At 39.0% G+C, this 23,071-nt stretch overlaps 1 protein-coding gene across 5 annotated transcripts in view; it reads right to left on the bottom strand.

The window, feature by feature from the left end:
- Positions 1-944: 944 nt before the first annotated feature.
- The window catches only part of RGS22 (regulator of G protein signaling 22), a 66,597-nt gene continuing 44,470 nt past the window's right edge, over positions 945-23,071 (bottom strand). For 3 of the 5 annotated variants that reach the window (XM_039382370.1, XM_027717602.2, XM_027717607.2), the window contains 9 exons: positions 21,433-21,595; positions 20,659-20,817; positions 18,828-18,890; positions 16,653-16,814; positions 13,579-13,758; positions 11,980-12,120; positions 8,232-8,495; positions 6,437-6,539; positions 5,233-5,877 (listed from right to left, as the gene is read on the bottom strand). In XM_039382370.1, the coding sequence (XP_039238304.1) occupies positions 5,750-5,877; positions 6,437-6,539; positions 8,232-8,495; positions 11,980-12,120; positions 13,579-13,758; positions 16,653-16,814; positions 18,828-18,890; positions 20,659-20,817; positions 21,433-21,595 (1,363 nt within the window). In that variant the 3' untranslated portion in view covers positions 5,233-5,749. Of the gene's footprint in view, positions 3,635-5,232; positions 5,878-6,436; positions 6,540-8,231; positions 8,496-11,979; positions 12,121-13,578; positions 13,759-16,652; positions 16,815-18,827; positions 18,891-20,658; positions 20,818-21,432; positions 21,596-23,071 lie in introns of those variants that run through there. The other 2 variants (XM_027717606.2, XM_027717603.2) reach the window with 2 other exon arrangements.

Here is a 23,071-nt window from a genome sequence, read left to right as displayed (position 1 = left end):
TGATAAATTATTACTTGGCAGAAAAGTCTCCATTGTGGCCATTGCACAAATGCTTTACTAAATCATTGGTAGAAATCAAAATGTGCGAGTTCATTAGCAGGTAGGCAGAAAGTGTAGACTTTGGTGTTTTGTATTAATCCAATGTGCTGGACTAACAGAACCTTATTTGAAGACTATGTTATAAGAGGAAAAATAAAAAACTATATAGCTATACCATGTGGCTTCTGATTTGGGACCTACAATTTAGCCTATTAGACGTGGACCTGTTCCAAAAGTGCACATTCAAACAATCATGCATGAAGGAGTTAAAAACACAGATGTGAATTATAACTCTCTGAAATCCTGGGAATGCTCCAAATCAGGCCATTAGAGGTAGGTTTGAACTGTAACTACACATTCGGATCTAAAATTTTTGTTCAAACCTGTCTTTCCATAACATTTTTACAGCAACTACTGAATATATTAAAACCAACAGTGTTCCATAAGCTTAAGAAAAAATACCAGTTAACCCCATCTTAGCTGCATGATTCTCATGATTCTCAATGGCTGGCTAAAAACATTTCTTGTAACAAAAATCATCAGTTGAATGTAGTGGGACAGTTTAAATAGGTCAAATTCAAGCTGGATTACAGCTCCATTGGCCAAATACAGATTTACAGTGATCAGTTTGGCCCAGTATTTAACATTAGAAACATAAATAATTTAAGGATTTTCTTTTCCAAGTTCGGGACAGAACTTTGAAACATCTGGTCTCTTTTCAGTACCTGTTGGGTGGGACTGAGGTGGGCCATTTCACAAGCATGCAAGTGATAGAAAATGTCCCCCATAACACTGGATAAGGCACCAAAGGAGCAATGAAGGGACACCTGCCATTTTTCAGTGCTCTCAACAGCAGGAAACTGAGGGTCCCAAATCTATGGAAATACTCAGAAGATTTTTCTGTGTTTACAGGTTTCTGAAAAAGATGATTGGTTTTATTGTCTGGAGCAGTAAATTCCACATAGACTTCTGAAAGTTTGAAAGTATACATACTTCAAATAAACAAGGAATAAATTTTAGTTGTTTAAAGGGAGAGGTGCTAGGGTTGTTGAGAAAAACTTTTCAAGCCCTTTAAAACTGCTGAGCTCATAGAGGTGGTAGATCAGCAATCTGAGGGAGAATAGATGTGAAGAACAAGACAAAATCAACAGCAAGGCAAGTTTTCTGAAGTGATACAGAATCATCATTTAGAGTCATAACATTTGGTTAGTTCTCAGGCTCTCTGCTGGAATTGGTCCCACGGGATGAGACTAACACCAGTATTCCATTTCAGGTGTATCACCAAGTAGCAGTTCCAAATTATCTGCCATTGCATCAGATTGGATTCAATAACACTGAAATTAAAGGGTCCCTGTCTCCTAATTTATTCCCTGTCCAATCGCCCAATATTTCTTTAAAATTAACATATAAAATGGAAATAATGATATTACATTACATGTAGTTCTAGCATTACTAATACATGTGATCCTTCTTAACTGCATACCAAAGACATGGCCTATAAATGGTAGTGCATGTGTGTGTATGTGCACACATATATATTTCACTTAACAGGGAGACAGAACTGCAAACTGGATTGAGAGTAAGCTTCAGTTTGCAGAACTTTGAGTGAATAGGGCCAAAACTCTACTCACTCACTGATGTACACTAAGTACTTCTTTTGGGTTTTTTTTAAGTTTGATAGGGATGTATGGTATAAATCATAATAACTGTCTGGGACAGTAGTTTTTGCTTGAGGTAAATTTGCTGGTAAATTTTTATTAATAATTTGGCAAGGCTGGAACATATTCATGAGGAGACAAGTATCTGGATAATATTTTTAATTTTTTAAGTAATTGAAGTGTTATTCAATCGTAACTACCAGCATCAGATAAGTAATATCTACACATTATTTAACTGCCTCAAAATGCCTTGAAGGCAAGAATACAGCAAAACAGAAACTGCCTGCCACATTTCAGCTTTTGGTTGCGTGTACTGTACTGACCACAGCAATAGAAGGTTGCCTTCCACATGCTTTTTAGACTGACATACATCAGTGCATTCATGGCATTTCGTGAATCTTCTTTGCCTTTCACATTAATGAGTGGTAGGCCACACAGTACCACATGTGCTGTGCTCATTACAAGATGCTGTGTTCCACCCTCCTCAGATGTACTGAGCATTAAAGTTTGCTGCATTTGTGAAATTTGGGAAAACATAAAAAACAGAGACAAGTGTTTAATGTTTTACTCTCTTGTGGCTTCCAACCAAGGTATCTTCCTCAGGTAATGTCAGATGAGCAAACAACCCAAACATGGCATGCATGAAGCAAACTCTGAACTGTGGGGAAGCAGGAACTGAACCAGTGATCTTCCTTGCTCCTTCTGTGAGAATATATGTGCAGGGCAGCTATGTCCATAAAATAAAGTGTCTTCCTTCCCTGCCAGCCTGTCTGAAGCAACACCCAACGGAAATTCCTTACAATTTTTGGTCATTGTGACAAGAGCAAAAGACTGTTAGTTGACGTTAGTTGCCACTCCTCATTGAGGGGGAAAGCACTCTTGAACGGTCCTTAGCAGCATGGTCTAAGAGCTCCAAGTGAAGAACCTTTACTTCTGACAAAGGAGACAGGGCTGCATGGCTTGTTCTTCTTGTCCAAGAGGTTGGAACAAGCAGCAGAACACAGTCCCATCCCTAACTCAGGGCTAGTCCTCAGCAACTCAGCAACCTGCCTTTCTTTTACATGCAGGAAAAAGTGGAGCCAACAACTTTGTGGCTGGCGACTGGTATTTAAAGTGGTATGAAAAATGTGGAGAGGTCTATCATCATCCTGCCCCTTGCCTAGCAGTTAATTCTGCCCCTGCCCTCTTTTAATTAATCCCCAATTAATCCGTTGTCCTCAGTCCCAACATCAACTGTGCCCCAAGTCTTTTTAAAACTTTTTAAAAATAGAGAGAGCTACACAAGAGCTATGAGCTCCTGCAACTGTCTGGTGAGTAATGCCTTGGGTGGAATGACATTTTAGAAAAGTTCTCAATCCCATCTGTGTCCTGATAGATTTTAAGCCTTTCCTGTGGATCAAAACTCAGAAATGAGGCAGAAGGTGTTCTTTGGACCAGGAATTAGACTGAACTGGGAGCAAACCCCAACAGTGTTTGACTTTATAATAACTCACAGACCTCAGGAGTTATCCTTGATGAACAGAAGTTGCATGAATTGCACAGTGAGAGCGTAGTGTGCCAAGACACACTGCTTCAGGGTTGTCAGTTCAATGCAGTGTTTTACTTATTCATTAGATCAAGTACTGAAGAACTGGGTTTGATTATAGGATCTTTAAGACTGAGACTACCTAGTAGTGTGTGCCTTGCATACTTCAGTGGAATCTTACTCTGATTTGAGCCTCAAGGTGTCAGTATCACAGTCAAGTTGGTATGGAATACATTGGAAGATGTTTATTTTCTACACTTGATAATTATCCCATGGTTCTTAATAATATTCCAAGTCATCATCTTTGCTCTGGAAATGTAAGAACAAACCTTGCATGAACGTTATATTTATGTCTCCTGGCCACCTCCATTGAATGTCTCTGCATTCCCTTCCTCAGAGAGATTTAAAGTGCCTGAAAAGGTAACAGAATGTCATTGCTGTGTTGTAGCCAGTTGAAGTAATCAGAACAGTTCTTCAATAAATGCATCAAAAAGAGAGAGACAAGGTGTGGTGGGACATGCCCTCACCAGCAGCCAGTCTCCCACCCAGCTGCTCATTCACTCATTTCCACCCTCCACCACCACGCAACCGGACAGAGGGGAAAACCAGGAAAAATAGAAAAGAGAAAGGTTTTGGGTCAAGATGAGGACAGGAAGATAGATTACCAATTACTGTTACAGGCAAAACAAAACCTTAAACTGGGGAAATTAATGTATTGCCAATTAGAATAAATCATTTTTGATTCAGGTGGGGAGGGGAAGAAGAAACTAGCATTTACACACTTAGAGAAAACACTTTTTCTCCGCCTTTCCCAGGTTCAAGTTCACTCCAAGCACTTCTCCTCCCCTCCTTGCTATCACCACAGGTTGCCCTCAGTCCCTTTGGTGAGGCACTGTGAAGCTCCTTCTTCCTTCTCACTCTTTTCCTCTGCTGCAGCCTGGGTCCTCCACAGACTGAGGGAATATCTGCTCCAACACAGAGTACCTTCTCCTCCTCAACCTCCTCCCCAGCCTCCTCCTCTGGCCTTGGTATTCCCTCTGTTGTTTATCACTCTTTTTATTCCATCCTTCCCTCTCTGGATTTCTTTGCTCTTTCTAAAATGTATTTCCCCAAGTTGCCACCACCTTGGCTGAGGGGAGCAGCCATATCCTATGATAAGTCCACTGGAGCCAACTGGAACTGGCTGTGCCTGAAACAGGGCAGCCCTGGCCTCTGCTCACAGCCCTCCTCCTGCCAGCACTTTGCCATTTATCCCCAACAGACAAGGTGTGACCTCTGTAACAAACTGGAGGGAAGCTGCCCGTCAAGAGCAACAGTGGTCTCGTGTAGCACAGCTGAGGCAAATGCCCAAAGGGTCATGATGGAAGAAGAGGAAACCACTCAAAGGCAGTAGGAACACTTGAGCTATTATGAGGGACTGAGCAGGGCAGGCAAATTTCCAGCGGCATTAGAGAGTGGGCTGCAACTGAAGCTGGTGGGGGAGACCTCTCAAATCACTCAGGATCTTGCATTTCTCATTGCATTAGCCTGTAGCACAGCCTGATGCCTGGCAAGAATGCAGCTCTCAGGTCTGGAACAACAGGATATCTGGGCTGGTCTGCAGCAAGGACTGAAGCTGCCGTGTGGGCCCTCTGGTCACGGGGCCCACCTCGAGGTTTCTCATCCACAGAGCAGGAGCAAAGGCCCTGTGCCAGGACTCCCCAACCATGACATGGGGGGCAGAACAGTGGTACAGAAGGCAGAGATATACAAAATATAGTTACACCTGTGAAGCTGGATTACTTTAACTGCAACTAGAGGACATGATAAGAGGGCAGAAAGAGAATGTGAGGGAAGACCAAGGAATGCTGCAGTTTTCTCTGAAGTCACATACAGAAAATACTGCCACAGGAAGCTTATGTTCAGACATTTGGAAATTCAGGAGGACTAGTGAAGGCAGGACACCAATTTGCCTAAAATAGCTGTGCTTAGTACATAATTAGAAGAGAAAGGAGGAGCAGAGAAGGAAGGGAAGCAATAGTCCAAGTTGTATTAATTTTCTTAAGTCCATATAATTTCAGCATAGGCTTAAAAAACAAAACAAAACCTCCGGGATATTATTCCTTCTAGGAATTCAAGCTTTGAAGCAAAATATGTTTTTCTGTCTTTATCAGATCTCTTTGCTGTCCTACTTCTTTCTCTTATTCTAATATTTAGTTGGCTTTGGTAGAGATGATCTATTGCTAGTTCTGTGTCAGATTCTTGCCAGTAACTCCATGGGGTCTGAGATTTCTCTAGTCATCTCATGCTCCTAGTTAAAATACCTGAACTGGAAAGCTTAGATAGCCTCATTTCAGATACTACCATTTTGCAAAAAAATTCCATCAGGTCAACGTCAGGTCCGCTAACCATGGCTGAAATGAAAAATAATCTTGTCTTCACATTGAGGCTGTAGAGCTTCACTTAAACATGACTTGGGGTGAAATAACTTGCTACTAATGAGCATCAGCACTGACAGCAGGAAAACTAGCTTTTAAGAATGCACATTTCAAAGTACACTTGTTGGCAGTCTGGTGCTCACTTCCTGTGTCTTGGGAACATTTGAGAGTTTACGCTTTGTAGAAATGGTAGCTTTCATAGAACTTTCAGGCTTCAGGGAGGACATAGACAAGGAATCTGCACATGGAAAAAAATAATTAAAATTATGTGAAACCGAAGGAGTTTAACATTACATAGTGCTATTGCTAGCCCTACTGATAAATGCAGGAATTTAATAAGCAAACAGGTCATAATATCCTTGGGGAAGACCTAAGAGGATATTCATGGCAGAAACCAGGATGAAGCAATGCCTCTCACATCCCCCAGAAACATACTGACAAACTGGTAGAAAGAAGTTTCAGTATCTGCTTGTATGTAAGTTGATGAAGCACAAAAAGCCAGGGAGGTGAAATGTGTGTGTGATTGCCACGACACTGCAAAATGAAGGATGGCTGAATCCCCCTCTTCAGTAGGACCTCTGCAGTAAAGGCAATGCTGATACCTTGCAACTTTTACTGTCCCTTTCTTAGAAAACTTATCACTCACTAGTATGGTGCAGAGAGCAACTCCCCTGTGGACAGCAAAAGAGAGGCAGAGGTTTACGTATGAAACTCAAAAGAAGAGTAAGCAAAGTCCTTATACTGAGAGAATTTCACCTAAGCTATAAGCTTGTCCTAATAAACTACAGGTTAATAACCTGAAAGGAATGATGATGAGGTTTCCTCCAAATCTTCTTCCCTTTTAATGAGTATTCTCTCCTGCTCCAAGGCTTCTATGTACTTGGAATAGGACCAGGAAGCCTGCAAGAACCATTAAACACCATCAGCCTTCAGAACATGTCACTGTAGTTCCTGGCCCATATCAACAGTGAGATAAAAAACTTGTTTATGTTAAAACCCTGTTATTGGATAACCACAATTATTAAGAAGATTCTTTTCATTAGAGTATTGGAATCATATGAAAAATAGTATTGCTCCAAATAAGCAAATCTCAAAACACCATGATTTAAGCAAGTTTGACAGATGCAATGTTTACATTTATTCTCCATCCCTGGTCTGTCTTATTTGCTCTCCTTTCATCTTCTAAACCTAAATACAGCAGATCTTTCCCCTCCCAAAATATCTGTCATTTGTGCTACTGAGGACTTGATTTTATCTCCCTGTCACGTCCTTTGAGCATGTCCTTTCTCAAATCATTTAAGGTCTCATTAGCCTCTCAGTTCTTTCTGCCTGCCTTCTCTAGCAGAATGCTACTACCACTAGAGGCTAATCAACTGGAGACATCATCCTTTCTTTTTCTAAGGATCAAATGTTGCTCTTTGCATTGCAACAACCACAGTTCAGGTTACATGTAAATATTAGGTCACTCTCCTAAAACAGTTGGGAACTGCATTTTTATTCAACCCAATTTTTTTCCTTACAGCATGAGAAGTTTGGGGCCAATTTGTCATATCACAACTCAGTAGAACTTCTAGCACCTTCCTATAGCAGAAAGGGTCTCGGAGAAGAAAAAAGAAACTGCCCTTTAAAAGATTATTGTTTGTTCTGTAGTTACTTGCCTCTTCTTGAGGGCTTAAGCGTATGCCATGGATATACTGGCTTGCTCAACTCAATTTAAAAACAAAAAAAAATAAAAAAAAAAAATAAAAAAAATAGGTATGAGCAAAAGTAAAAAGGTCCATTTAAGGGACAAGGGTGTAAGCTTAACTATGCAATTTGCTTCAGATTTTGGGGGTATTTCAGACTGCCCATTTCTATATTCTGCTCATCACTAACATAATGCCACGAGAAGCATTCTGTAGAATTCAAGCAGTGGCTAAAGTGGGATTTACTCCTGCATCACATAGCATAGCTGGGATTATGTGGTTGCACAGATTCTCCATTATGTTATGGCAGTGCCAACTCAGCCATGAATGATCCCTTCATATGCCCCAGGTAGCATGTCTGTTCTTCCCATTTCTCCAATCAAATGTCTGTTAACTTTTCACTATAGGTTAGATGCATAGTGAGAGTTGTTATGGAAGAAGTCCTAAAGTAGTATTTGCTGTCAGATTTTCAAATACCTAGATTTCCTGAAGGAGTTCTGCTTCAGTTTTTGACATATGAACAGAACAGAACTCTAGCTCAAACTGAATTCTTTCAGGACAGGAATTTCACAAGTAATGAAAAGCTTCTTATTCTGGAACTGAACTATCTTTTCTTCAATTTATCTTTACAAACAGATTCTTTTTTAATCTATACACCGTAAGAGCTTAACATGCTGTCAGCCATTAATAGTACTCAGTACCTAAATCTTAAAAAAAATCAAGAAAGAAGGAAAAAAAATCAGCTGTCAGGTAGGTAAACTTAAAACAGTGAAGCTAATTGTGGAAGAATGAACAGTTATTGAAGAACTATGTGACAACAGTATTCAAAACCTAACTCCCCCTTCTTGTTCTCCCAAGGTCATTTTCTCTCTCTTGAATGATATCTGTAGAAACGGGTATTATTCACCTCCCATCCAAATCCATCTAAAGATGGTGCTGATCCTCTCTTCATGTCAACCGTATCTACCAAAGCACCCTTTGGCAGTTGAGTCAAGGAACTCTTTGGCATTTGAGTCAAGGCACTCCTTGGCAGCTGAGTCAAGTCACTCTTTTGCAGCTGAGTCAAGTCACTCTTTTGCAGCTGAGTCAAGGCACTCTTTTGCAGTTGAGTCAAGGCCCTCTTTGACAGTTGAGTCAAGTTGATGAGTTTTCTCTGTGCTTCTTTACCCTGCTAATAATAAAAACTCATAATTAGATGTGAACAATAATTACGGTGCTAAAGTTAAAAGCAAGGCCTGAGGAACCAAAAACTGTCATTGGAAATGAGATAGGTTCACTTGCAGTAATGTTTTGTAATGCTCAGTTTCATAATACATCATGTTGGGCATATTAAAAAATAGCAGAAGATAATGCTTTTTAAAAGCATTTCTTTGTTCTAGTCAATGATTCCTGGCCTCTACAGTCCTGCAGACCATCCTTCTTTCAGATTCAATACCTGCTCCAAAATATAGCTAAGTGACAGGGCAGATCTGCAACAGAACATATTTTAAGGACAGAGAGGACATGGTGAGCCTCTAATTTGGCCTCATGTATAAATGAAGAATGTAGGATTTGTGGTGATTAATTCCATCTTGGTCCAGTAGCTGCGAATGAACTACAGTATACAACTTAGGAAAACAGTCAATCTGATTTAAAACATTTACAATTAAGAACAAGGCATCGTAGCACTTCGTAAAATGCTCTGGTGATTAACTATTCATCATTTTCATGTTGCTTTTGTGTTTTATGAAGGCTGCACCTTTGCACATTCTGTCTGATGATCCCAAAATTCTTTATAAACGTTAATCAGTGTTCATATTTGACCTCACACAGTTAACCCCATAACACCTCCAAGAGCTGAGTAATATAAGCCTCCCATGTTAAGTGAAAAAGTAAGGGGGGGGGGGGGGAAGAGGTCAAATTGTTCCCAGAGTCACTTAGCAAGTCCCTGAAAGATCTGGAAAAGGATCAAACTATCCTGTTTCCTTGCTCATAAAGTGCCTTTTCCTTCCTCATCATCCCCATTGTCCTATGAACCCATCAGCTCTAACAGTGACTTTCGGGTACAGAACTGGCCAGGCAGTGTGATGTTCACCTTCTCTCCAGGAACAGGCTTAGTAACTTCTGTGGCACACTCAGTTGATGAAACAGGGATGCCAAAGCAAATACAGAGGTAGCATGTACACTAATGCACTACAGTTTATGTTTGTTGGCTTTCTCAATGAAAATGGTGAATTAAGTGAGGTCTTTAATAATGTCTTCTCATAATAAATTAGGCAATGTTATGGCAATGTCATATCCCATGACATTACACCACTAACTAACAAATAAGCTTATTGCTAAGAAGCGTAAAGAGAGATGACAGAAACATGGAAAAGGAAAATAATGTTTATGGCTTTCTTTGCTAAGGGTATGGAAAGACTAAATACAGATTTATAGTGTAAGGTAAAACTGCTTTGTGCACTTGAAAGCAAAAAAATCCAAAATCTACTTTGGAGGTAAAATGCAATTATGTATATAACAAATTACTAGCACTGGCATCAAGGCAGTCTGCAAAAAGTGACGAATATATATTTTAAAGTGTGTGGCATGTGCCTCTAGCAGTTAACAAAGGAACAAGTCCATTGCCAGGAAGCCTTTGATAGAATTTGCCCCCTAAATAACAAATAGGCACACAGAAAAAATATTGAGATAGTCAAATAATGCCAAGTTATGCATAACTGTTCACTGAAAAGCTCCTTTTCTGACCATTTTTTCCAATTATACTACATAAAAGTCCAACTTATCTGTTCAGCTCTAAAACCAAGGTGAGCCCAAGTAGACTGAGAACCCCAGGGACACATTTGTGAGGAAAAAGAAAGCAAATTCCTCCCACAGGACTATGATTGTTCATTTTGACATAAACCCAAAATAGCAACTGATTTGTGGAGTGGAGGGGAAATATATATACGAAAAGCTGTTTCTAACCCTTGCCAGAGCTTTCCTCTCATTCAGCGTGAGCCTGGTGGGGCAGAAGAGCATAGACCTTATTTTCAATGCCAAGACATCATCACCTTCCACAAGCTGCTGGTGAAACTGCTATTGCTTATGTTAGATGAACTTTATCAGTATCCTTCAGGGACACTGAATTATTTGAATAGTTACACTGTCATTGAGAGGACAGAAATCTCAAACAAGAGAACAGGAAATGGCAATTTCTTTAAACAATAGCAGAAAGGGGAAAGGGTTTCAAAAACATTTCAAAAATTTATCTGTTCCACCTATTCATTCAAAAAATTTTAAAAGGTAACCGGTTTACTGATCATTTTTTTCATGAGAAGAATAGTCTGCAAACTGTTTACTGAACTGCATTCTCTGCCTGTCACTTTCTAAAATTTCTTACTCTGTTTCCCAGCCTAGAAGGGTAGTTCACCTTTCCCATTTGTTCTCCATAAAAGCTAGGCTTTCGCCCTCCTGGCCAAGATTTTCTCTTTACTTCCTTGATCTTAATCAGAAAACTTATAGACAGGCCACAAACAGATGGAAAAAATAAGTCTGTGAAAACGCAAAAGTGCATTACTTTGAAATATTGCATTCTTGCAGTATTGGCCTTGCCAGACATATCTGTATGGAGACAATATGCTTTGGAGAAAGGAACATGAGTTCTTAGATTTTAGGCTTCCCTTGACATTGGTGTGTGGCCTTGAGTAATGTTTCACTGGTCCTCAGCTTTCACGTGTCTAAAGGAGGATAACAATGTATACATGTTCTTACGGGCATATGTCTTTATCTGTCCAGGTACTCATGTGGTTCTCATCATAAGTAACATCACAACACATGTGTATATGGTATTTAACATATGTAAACCTCTTTTAATGCTACTTATGATAGTTTGCAAGTCCAGTAATTTCTCTGCCCTTAAAAGAATGTTCTCCTCCCAAAGCTGGCCAAACAATTGTATTTCATAAAAAATAAACTGTTTCAAAGCCTATAATCAATAGAAAAAGAAATACATTACATTTTAATAAAAAAGTCCAAGAAAAACAATTTTACAAACAAGCATTCCACTGTAGAGGTCACAGTTCTGTTAATGTGCTGAAACTGTCTGGAAACTCACTGTGAACAGTCTAACAATTTCACTGTCAAAGATGAGAAATATTCAAGAAAAGGCAAAACCTATGCAAAATAATCAGTGCATAAATATTTTTTAAAATAATGTGCAGACTTTTCAAATGGTCCTTCTGAAAAATAGATATGAAATTAATTTTGGGTTTGGTTTGGTTTGCTTTCAATAGTAATCCAGAACTATAAATTCTAATATAGGACAATACATCAAGAAAGTGCAAACAGGTCTGCAGTTACCCACTGTACACAGATTTATTTTTTTTTTTAATTCAGCCTTCTTTTTTGCTCTTCTCTTGGCATAAAAGATGACTAAAATACATTTTTCCCTCTTCTTAATGAAAGGAGTATTCCATTGACTCATCTGCTTCAAGTTAAACCTAAGTATATGCATCGACAGGATTGGGAATTAATCATCCTAGGACTGGGTCACATGTGAAGTCTGAAATCTAACAAAAAATATTTGGTAGCTTTGGAACAGGCTGAGAAAGGGATATTTTAATTCATGTACGTTTGCTCATGAAGAAGTTTTTATGCAGTTCATCAGATGTCACCTGAAACCTTGTGAGCCTTACCTTTGCTGTTATCCTTTCCTTCTTTCGCATCTTTTTTTCCTTTTCTTTCTCCAAGGCACGTAGAATTTTTTCACTATCCACATTGCTTTGAAACTTACAAAATTCTGGCCAAAATTTAAACAGAAGAGCAAAAACAGTCATCTGCACGAGAAGAAAAGTCAATCTTGACCGTATTAAGAAAACAATTTACTGTAAAATAAAATGTAGTTTACCATGCGAATGAAATAACTATTTCTTTTTGAACACACAGCCTTGTTCCTCCCACGTACTCTGTCCTGACATTTCAGCCCAGATTTGCTAGGCACATGCTTTTCATCAGTATGTTTATTACTGGTGAGAAATCTTCCTAAAACACAGTTAAAAGGCACTTTCTTTTTTTTATATTTCCCTAAACAATTGTTTGCATTAATGAGAACATCCATCATTTTTTACAAGTATTCTTGATAAAATATACACCAGTAGAATTGCTTTTGCACCACTGTTCTGCTCAAATATTTCAAATATTCAGTTCATTAGGGAGAGGGCTTTTTTTTTTCCCTCCTTAAGAGAAAGGAAATACTTTTTTGCCTCTGGAAAGACTCTTAAACCACATTACAGATCTATGAGCAAATCTTGGATAATTTTTAAATGATATAATCTCTCACAGGGTCGTTTTTGAACTAGAATAAGGAAAACAATTTTAGAAAAGCAAACAGAGGGGCTCAGTAAATTCTGTTGCTGCACGTACCGAGGCTCACATTTTTCAATTAATTTAGATGTTTAATTCTCATTGAGAAACTTGGCTTCCAAATTGCCAAGCACGCTCAGCACCTCACTGCTTCTGGCTCAATGGACTTGAAAGTGACAAGTGAGTCACTGTCAGGTTCCAGTCACAGCTTTTTGGCCAAGTTCTTCCTTTGGTTTTGTGCCACATTTCTGGAGTTCACTGGGGTTTTACACAGGCTGAAATGAAACTTCTGTTTCCCTCAGAACCTATGTGAACCCTCTTCTCTGACAAAACATTCATCTTTTGTCATCCAAACACTTTATGGGCTCACAGTTGATGTTTAAAGGTGTTGGTGTCAATTTTACAGGAAAAGAAGAAAAACTAGCTTTCTTGGGCTTAGAAGATAAGACAGACAAGGCAGTATCAAGGGACAAGAAAAGAGTAAGTCTGAAGTAAAAGTTCACAAATTGCTATTCAGTCTGAACAGTACAAAGATGAGAGAGAAAATTGTCTACAACCATTTAAAACACACTTTTTGTAATAAAGAAGGGAAAGACATTCAGCAAGTTAAGCTGTCTCTGTGCTTTACTCACATCTGCATTTTTCATAAACCATGAAAACTACAAACTTTCTAACTACAAATTACTTCTCTCACATTAACCAAGTGGTAAAGAACAAGCAATGAAGAACACAGACAGATTTAATTTCTACTGCCAGAATCCTAACACAGACCTAGATGACACCTTTCCAGTATCAGCTAGCTGTCAGAGATCATTTTTATTGAGCAGTATATATCTGAATCCTAACTGTCACATAAGCAACAAAGACTGTTCCTAAAATCAGGCATGCAGGCTCTGGCCAGACCTATTACAGAGATTCGCCCAGCTTCTTACCTGTGCCTCTCTAAAAATGTAAGGTCCTAGTTCTTTCCTGCGCTCCAAAATCTTCTTTGCTTGTTCAGGTGGGATGTCAATCTGCAAAGCTGGGGGTATGGCAGAATTAATAAAGCAGTTGATAATAGCTGTGATCTTTTTCTGGACTATGGCATCAGCACAATGAGAATGGCACAAGTCCTGAAAGATGAAAAATAGCATTTTCAGTCAATGGAGAGAGAGACACAAGATCCTTTAGAGAGGCCCAGTGATCAAAGAATAATAGTCAAAAATATAAAAAAAATTATACAATAGATTCCTTCAGTATGTAGGACAAAATTCTTATAGCAAATGTGAATGGTCAAAGCCATAGTTAAGACGTGAGTGGGAGTTCTGATTTGCAAATGCAGATGTATAGCAATCGTGGCTTTTAAGTTATAACCTCTGCCTGCATGGTCAGATGGAACAGGGTAGTTTTTAAGTGCATTACTGGCAAATAGGAGGCATTTCTGAAAAGAGAAACACAGCTACAGGTGTGAAATGCACTGGTTTTCACAATAAGCCTGCTATGACCAGCTTAGCCGTGGTAACCAAAATACAAAGAAATGTTCTAAATGCTCCAGCAAAAGAGGGGAAATATTTAGAGGGTACAAGGAATGTTGATACAAGGGGGACAGTTTTAGCTACCAGTAAAATCTTCCATTTATTGAAATCTTCTAGTTTCACCATTCATTAGGATTTTCTAGTTTCCCAAAACCCTGGGGTTGGAAATAACTGTGTGCAGAACAGAATACAAAACAGACCTGAACTTACAGGAGTGAGATCACAAAGGAATACTGGGAGTTTTCTACTTTTCTTAAAGCGATCCTATTGTTCTGATGGAACACCTGTTATTACTGTGTTTTGATGCCCTGACAATGCTTCCATTGGATTTTGACATGAAGGAAAAATAATTCAAAGAACTTCCTCCAAACACTTTGAAACATGAAATTTCTATAATACTAGGAGACTATCACTTATATCTAATAGAGTCACAATGAGTGCTCTAGAGAATGTTCAGGAAGAGAGCCCTCTAAATGAAGAATCTGCATTTAGTTTTAGTATAGGAGTCTAGATATTTACTTTGCAAAGAAATTTAAAACAGGGCTTTTAACCAGAAATGTGGTATGTGAAAGAGCTGGCTTGTTTTATTATGAATACTTTTCAGTTTTGAAAAGGAAAAAAAGAATGATAACAGCTATAATAAAGAAAGTAAGGCAATACAAAAACATATTCAATATATCCAAAGTATATACTATGGACTCCTTTGTTCATCTAGCATAGAAGAGAAGGCAGAGAGCTGTAGTAAGAGGGAAGACAAACAAGCCATATGATATGAAGAGAGATGAGACTGAGCATAGAGGAACAGATGGAAATGATCCACAGATTTATGTTTCTTCATATTTGTTTAAAAAGAAATCTTGGTTTTGGATTGTCCCAAGATGTGCCGCCAGCCTGATGGGTTACGGGGAGCACTGACTCCTAAAGGGAATTCTGTCTTAACTGATGGCACGATAGGGCTCAGACAATACAAGTATGCACTGTGCAAAGTGCTGCCCACGCCTTTGGCAATATTCCTCCAGTTCAGCCTGACCCACAACACTCCTACTACTCCAGCCCTTTGCTTCTATAAAGAGCATCAACTGCCAACCATGACAAATCACATGCACGGAGAAATACGGTCAGATTGTACTTTTTCTTGATAAGAAGACAAATAAAATTAACATAAATGCAGGAGAGGGGTTGGGACAAAAAAACAATGAAGGCTTTCTTCAGAGAGCAGATCTACAGGGAAAAGAGTCTAAACTACACTGCACATTAATTTGCAGAAAGTTTCCATGTCCTCCATAATGTAGCAAAAAAGAGTCACAAATCTGAAAAAAATTCAAATATTTTGGAAAGGATTTATGTCATGGAACACCAGGTGCCTTCATATCAGGTTTTAAATGTAAGGTAGTCACTTTATAACCAAGAGAAAGAAAGCAGCGCCCCCAGAGAGCATTTCATCTAGTGATTCCTTACTTGGGGATCAGAGCCTTTGTGAGGAAGAGAGATGGAACCCTGGGAACAGACAAGCTTCAATTTCTAAAGCAGACTCCAAAATTCAAATTCATAAAATTAAACAGTGAAAATACACCTAAATGCCTGCAAAAGATCTCTAAGTACCACTGCAGCATCAACTGTGTTTACCTCCTAACTTCTGAGCATGTTAGCTAACCTCTTGCTCCCTGCTTGCCATGTGCACACAAGCTGTGCTCAGGAGCCCAGGAAAGGTTCTGCACTCTGGTAGCAGTTTTGCATCAGGAATATCCCAGAGGCAAAAGGAAAGAGGAAAAAGTGAAAGATCTGTGGTGTCCCTGAATTCAATCCAGGGTGCTACTAGAAAGCTGCAGTGTGATTTAAAGGCTCACTCCAGAGGTTTCCCACTGTTTTTCAACCCACACAGCAGCAATTTCACAAAAGTGCATGTATCTGGGAGAGAGATAATCCCTGCTGACCTTCCCCATCACATTTGGCTTTGGTCCCATCCTCAGCTGAAGTCAAATGTGACACTACAAAGGGCAAGGGACTTGGGGTCTGCATTGCACATATAGGCTTTTTGGGTAGATATTATCTTTACATCTATAGATTTGATTGAATTTAAACGTTATCTCTGATTTTTGAGGAATTACCAAATTCAGCAATAATCCCATTATTTAACTGTATGCAGCTATAAGGACAGAATGAACATTTTCTATTGCTTGACAGATGTATACCAAACTCTGGGCATTAGCTAGTTGGTAGTGTCCCTTTAGGGACTCAGAAGAATGTTACAGTTTGAAGGAGCATAATGAAATATAGGGATTATACATTTGAGTCAAACATAGCTACCCTTAAGAAGTGAGGGTTTTCTTAAAAAAAAAAAACCCCTGTTTTAAACCGTGAAAGAGGTTTTACTATGAACAACAGAATGAATGCCTGTAGACATTCTTGTTAAAATTCTCCTAATATGCAGGAATGGATGCATTTGCTTACAAACTGATTGCTATTCCCCCGGCTCCATTCTACCACCATACCTTATACTTTTGCACTTCTTGCCAAAAGAGCACTCCATTCCCCAGCAGGTCTCCTTGCAGTGACACAAAGCGTTGAAACAGATTTGCTGTCACCGGATCCAACAGTGCTTTGCGGAAAGCAATTATTTCACTAGATGAAGAAACACACTTATTGTCCATATGCTGTCAAAAAAAGAAATAAATGCACCAAATAAACTTTGTTTCAAAAAGCAATAACAAAGCCATTAGTTAGCGTAAACTGTCTGATTCTTATCTTTCCACTGACCCTAACTTTCAGTAGTTTATGACTTTATGACATGGATACAATAATATGTGGCAAGGTTTCATTTCTTTCTTTCCTTCTTTTTTCTTTTTTTTTTTTTTTCAGTTTTGTTTAGGGAACATTTTTTGGAAGACATGATGGGAGAGGAAATGACTGACAATGATTTAGACCATATGACTACATACTATAAAATATGGAAACAGCTATTGTTATTGATTATGGCAAGAGGCTACTTTTCTAGAGAACAGTTTGAGTTTTGTGCAAACAAACAACAAAGAAAAAGGAACAGACAAACCACATAGCTTAAAGTTGTAAAATGCTTCTGACAGGGATCTCACCAACAAAATGAGCTTTGAAATGTGTTGCCATGATCACCAGCAGAAGCCAGAGAGTTTGCTCTCTATGGAATAAAGCTACCAATAGTAAAACAGAATTTAGAGTCATCAAGACATTTTGGAAATCCTCATGCTGCCAAGCACAAAACAGTAGGCAGCCAGGAAAGGGTGGAGAAAGAAAGATGGCTTATGCAGAGACAGTTTGTTTGAAATGAAGTTCATGCTGGCCTGTCTTCCTGAACAAACAGTTCTTGTACTGTTGCTGAGGAGCAAGCCAAACAACCCCCTTTTGTTATCAGATGGATGAATGAAAACCATCTTTTAACAGTGGTTTAAACCTCTTGAAGTCCTGGCGGGATGGAGTACTCTTCAATGGTCAGCATGGGACAAAAACATTTTTAATTGTTGCCAACAGTCCTGGAAATCTAACCTGATCCTAAGCTGAAAGAGTTTCTGCAGCTGCTCTTAAACAGGGGTTATGCTTAGTGTCCTGCCGCAGAGCCTGCTGGGGTGAGAGCCTACGCTTGTGAGAGGGAGGGTAGTGGCTGTCCAGAGGGTCCTTTGGTTAAAATAAAGTAAGCTCAACTCAGGCAGTAGGGTGGGATCTTCTCAGCCCTTGTCTGATTCTCCTACTACGTTCTATCCCCTGTGACCAGGAGTTAGACAACTTTTGGGAAAAATTATTTCTGGGTCATATTCATGAAAGGAAGAACAAAACATTGCTTCCATCCCTATATCAATATACAAACTGCTTATTTTATGGGTCAACAACCTTGAAGCAGAACATGGAAAATAACCATCTTCCTGACAAACAGACAAAGGGAAAACTCAGTTAACAGAACCCATATGCACTTTGGATCCCTTTTGTGCTGATGGTTTGCATGGATAATTGGTGACCGGGTCTCCAGTTTGATTTCAACAGACAATAAAAGTTCAACTGAACAAATGTACACAACTTGTATGTTGGCAATCACAAAAAGTTCACTGCTCTTCAAGAGGAAAAAACTGGCAAACATCTGATGAAATGTATTATTACAAAGGTTTAAGAAGTTTAAATTTGATATTATCTCAGTGCTATGAGATTAAAATACAATTCTAAATGAAACAGATACTGTGAGATATGATTAAACCTGCCCACTCCACTGCATACTTCACATTCCCTTTTGTGTCTGCACGTAATCCACTTGCAATAATAAATAAACTACCAGATGCTGGAATGAACAGCTTGTCCCAATAAGCCCACTGCATGCAAAACACAGATAAATGTGAACTAAAGGTACACTATCAGTTTGAGGAGGGTTAAGAGTGCTCCAAAGCCCAAGACAAGAGACATGTTTTTATCAAGTATGACCTCTCCAGCCAGGAAGGGAGTGAAATTTACCATGAACATCAGCAGGGAGCTAAATTCAGGAGTAATATGAGTAATCAGTCCACTCTAGCCAATACAATCATGTCTGCTTTTGACAGCATTACATTTGGGCCTCACACTGTCAACAGAGAAATTATGAAGAATGTGCAAGGTCCAAATGAAAAAGACGGTGAAACTGCAGACACAGAGATATGGTACATTTCACTTGCCTTCCATATCCTGGTTGTCTTCTGCTGGTCTTTGCGTAAAAGATCTTCAGTTATGTCCATTATCTAAAGTTGAAAAGTAGATTATAATTGTATTTTTAAACTCTTCTTGTTTCTTGTTCAGCCCTCTAATGATAGAGACCACAGTGGTAGAATAATTTATATGTCTTTGTTTGGATTTTATGTCTGAAACTAGTTGTGGACCCACACTGAATGCCAGCCCTTCTTCAGCTATAAATGAGACTGCGAAGTTAGAGAAGACAAGAAGCAATAGCAGTCAAATTATGCACTTCCACTGGTTTACTTTACCCATGAGGGACCACTTATGTTAGTAACAAATTTTGGTGTTGGGTTTTTTTTCCCAGTATGAAATGTTTTTAGCTCCTTTGGACAGCTGTATCAGAAATACAGACTTGATCCTGCAACTTCTTTGTAGCAAAAATACACCTCAAATCAAGGGCAGGTTTTCTGAATAAGGACTACATAGCATGCCCACAGTATTTGGTCACTGTGAAATATGAAGCCAAGTAGAGAATGTCATCTGGTTTCATTTCTTCTAAAATACTTTCTTCAAAGGACCTTTTCATCCTCTGAATTTGCAATAAGAAAGAGAAAAGAGCAGTAAAACATAAATGGAGTTAGGAAAAGACTAAAAGCTCATTAGAAGTATGCATTTCCTGTAAACTGTTTATTTGAGTTGAATACAACATTTTCTAAGCTACTTGGGCTAATCTGCCTGCCAGCACAGTGCAGCAGGTGCAAGGAGGCCTGAGTTAGCTTCCAGACCTGGAAGCAGCTTAGCCCTATCACATAGTCTTGTACCAGGACTTGTAAAGGAGGCAGAGTTCAGCTAAAAAGGGCAGAGAAAATTTTAATTTAGTTACATAATCATTATTAAAATTACAATTTGTCTTATCAGAACCTATACTTTTCACATTCCTTAGTCTTCTGAACCGATGGAAAGGATCCAGTTCATAGCACCTTTGACAACCTTCTTGATGTTACAGAGATGACAGAAAGCAAATTTTATTAATCAATGCAGTTGCATATGTGTCTGCTTGGTGGAACTGTGAAGTTGCCTTCTGCCATGACATTCGCATGTCAGAGCTGTTGTGGAAGTGCAAAAAACTAAGTCTCTTTGCATCTGTCAGCAGCAGGATGATCTCCTTACACAGATCACAGCCACAGAGGCATTCATAAAAGGCAGATTTTCAGACTTTCTAATGAGCCAGCAGGAGTGAAAGGCTCCTCACTCCCAGTTTTCTGGCAACTTTCTGAAGTAACCAATTAGAACAAGGCTTATAGCAGTTAACCTCCTCACTAAGCAGAATTTCACAAGTCCTGAGGTAATTTCTACAGGCACTGCAGCTCCAGATGGGAGAATGCAGACAACATAAGAGAGAGAAAGAATTACAGCACGGGAAGCCCACTCATTTGCTTGTGTTCTGGTGCCCTTGGGCAAATCCTTTACACAAAGCAGCATTTCTTCAGTGCGCAACTGTATGGCTAGGGCAAAATGGCATATGGAGAGTGGAGCACTACAGCAAAGATTAGTTGACTCTCCTGGCAGCCTGCCTGGCAGCAGAGCTAATACCTGCTCCTTCAGATTTAGGATCTAACAATAATACTGTCAGCTAAACTAAACCTTCAGAGCAACTGCCTTCACAATTATCAAGCTGAATGTTTCAACCTGTACATGCTACAGCACCTCTTTCAGTGTAAACTGAAAGAGAGTTGTGGGGCTGCTTTTCCTCTGAACCTTTGTATCCCAATGGTAAATTATGAGCCAAACAAAAAACAATGCCTGGATGTGTTGCTGTTGTTAAAAAATTACCTTTGCTTGTCCCTCCACCCCACGGTGTTCATCTGCCAGGAACAATGGCAGCCATTGTTTTTCTAATCTCTTCTGGATGCACTGCTGAACTTCTAGCAGAACTGCTGCCGAAAGTTGATCATGAAGGATTTGTCTCCTTCCTCCACCTGAATGCATTAGCTAAGCAATCCAAACACAATAACACATGACATAAACTTTTGTGTATACCAAAAGTCCTTTATCTCTCCACATCCTTGATTTAGCAAAGCATGAGCTTAATTGTAAGCAAAGCATTTAATGCATGCTTACCCAAGGCTCACATGTACTTTTCATAAAAGGGAACAGATTACATTTGTCCCTATCTATAATAGGACACAGACTCTGGGAAATAATACCCCAGCTTGACCAAGTAAATTGCCTAAGTATCAAGATATATCAGAGTACCACAGCTCAGACTTACTGTCTGTGGCTTTACTGACATACTAAATAGAAAGCTGGAACAAGTCACTGTGCCTGAAAGCCATTTTTACACTTTTTCTGAGCTGTGCTGTGCATGCTCTGGCTGTGTCCTCAGATCAGGGTTTAAGAGAGATGTTCTATAAGGAGCAGGGAGGAAGAATTCAAACAGGAAGGAAGGGACCCCCAGAACCAGAACAGAACGAGACTTCTGGCCAAAAATATAGGCAAGATTTGAGGAGATAGCTTGGGGAAAAGCTGAATCAAACCCTCTTGTGGACTTTTATCTCAGTGACATTCAGTGTGATTGTTCTTTATAAATGGTTTTGTAACTGGTACCTTTTCTTGTTGCTCTCTGGTAGCTGGGCTGTTGGGTCCAAAGAAGTACTCGTCATTAAAGTACTTGCTTTCAATGTCCTTAGACTTTTCTTCACTTTTTTCTTTATCCTTGTGGAGCATCTTTCTGAACTCTTCAATATCAAGCCAACACATGAGATCCATGCTACAAACAAATTTAAACAGAATGTTATTTCAGTATTGAGTAAATATCATCAACATTCTAGGGAGTTATTTGTTTAACCACAAGCCACCAAAGTAATCAAGACCTAAATACCAGGTCAGATTGGGCTGAAATTTTATGTCATTTTTTCTTTGCTAAGTACCATCTGGTGAGACCATGGCACTTGCTGAACAGGCAGATCAAACATACATCTTGGGGATCTCATTTAGGGTCATTTTTGGGGTACCCCAAAAGGACTACCCTCCTCAATATGCCACTGCTAAATCCAGCAGGAACTGTGAACCAGAGCCATAATGTAGAGCTCACAGAGAGAATGAAAAATTAAACACATGAGAATTTGAATCACTACTGAGGCTGTGAGCCACTGAAAGACAAGTTGACGCCTCCTGTTCTGCCCCCTTGTCATATTGCCTGAGAAAGGAGCATGGATGACACCTGGGAACATCAGCCCCAAAAATCACTCTCTTCCTACCCTGTCTGAAATGCTAGAGTTTAAGTCAGTCTGCAGTCAAGCAGACAAAACCAATTTATGATAAAATTTGTTTCTAGAGCTTTTTGTGGGATGCTTTTTCATAAATTACCGATTCTACTACTTATTTAATTATTCATAGTCAGTGACAATCTCTATCTGCAATCCTCAATCTATATATTTTTCATAACATTTGAGTGTACACTATAAATTTAAGTTTGTTTTCATAGAATGGTTTTGTTCTTTAAATCAGAGGACAGAATAATTGACGTACCTACAATTTCAGTTTAATTTATATAACTGTTTTCTGATGGTATCTTATTAGCTGAAGTTTTGTGAGCATTTTAATTAGGACATTCACTGTATTTGAAGCAGGAAATACGAAACATTAAATTCAGGCAAATCTGTTTCACTTTTCCATTCAGCTAATAACTGGTTTTTTCAAAGTATTAATCTATGAGTAAAACTTTCAAAAGCATTTGACTGATTTAAGAACAGATGTTCTCCTTTCAGAAATCTTTTGAGACCCTTACAGCCCTAAGTTCTATTGAAATTCCTTCATTTGCTAGTTCATCACAACATGAATAAGTTCACTCAAATGCAAGTGCTCCAAGTTACTGTGGTTTATGGAGTAACTCCTTGGCATCTACCTATGACAACTGATCAAATATGTGCATCTTATTTTAAAAGTACAATATATCATTTTAAAGTGTGTTAGTTAAACCATATACAGTGGTGGCTTATCCTGGCTTACTGCACTTTTCTCTTTCAACAGATCAGGAGCACAGGCATAATCAATTAGTCTGGCGAGACTAACAAATGGTAACCCACTAACTCAAAGTAACACAAACTGTCCTGCAATTGTGTGAATATATTCTATATATTTAATGAAATATTAATTAATGAAACTTCTTTTAGTTTCTTACCAGAATTTGTGCACAGCTACTTAGAAGCCTGTCCTTCCTGAAACTTGGATCACTTATAGTTGA

The sequence above is a fragment of the Pipra filicauda genome, unplaced genomic scaffold (assembly GCF_003945595.2).
Source record: "Pipra filicauda isolate LSUMZ 115617 unplaced genomic scaffold, ASM394559v2 scaffold110_size2237424_pilon, whole genome shotgun sequence".
Taxonomy (NCBI): domain Eukaryota; kingdom Metazoa; phylum Chordata; class Aves; order Passeriformes; family Pipridae; genus Pipra; species Pipra filicauda.
Note: the sequence above shows the minus strand (reverse complement) of the source record. Positions and strands in the feature narration are given on the sequence as shown.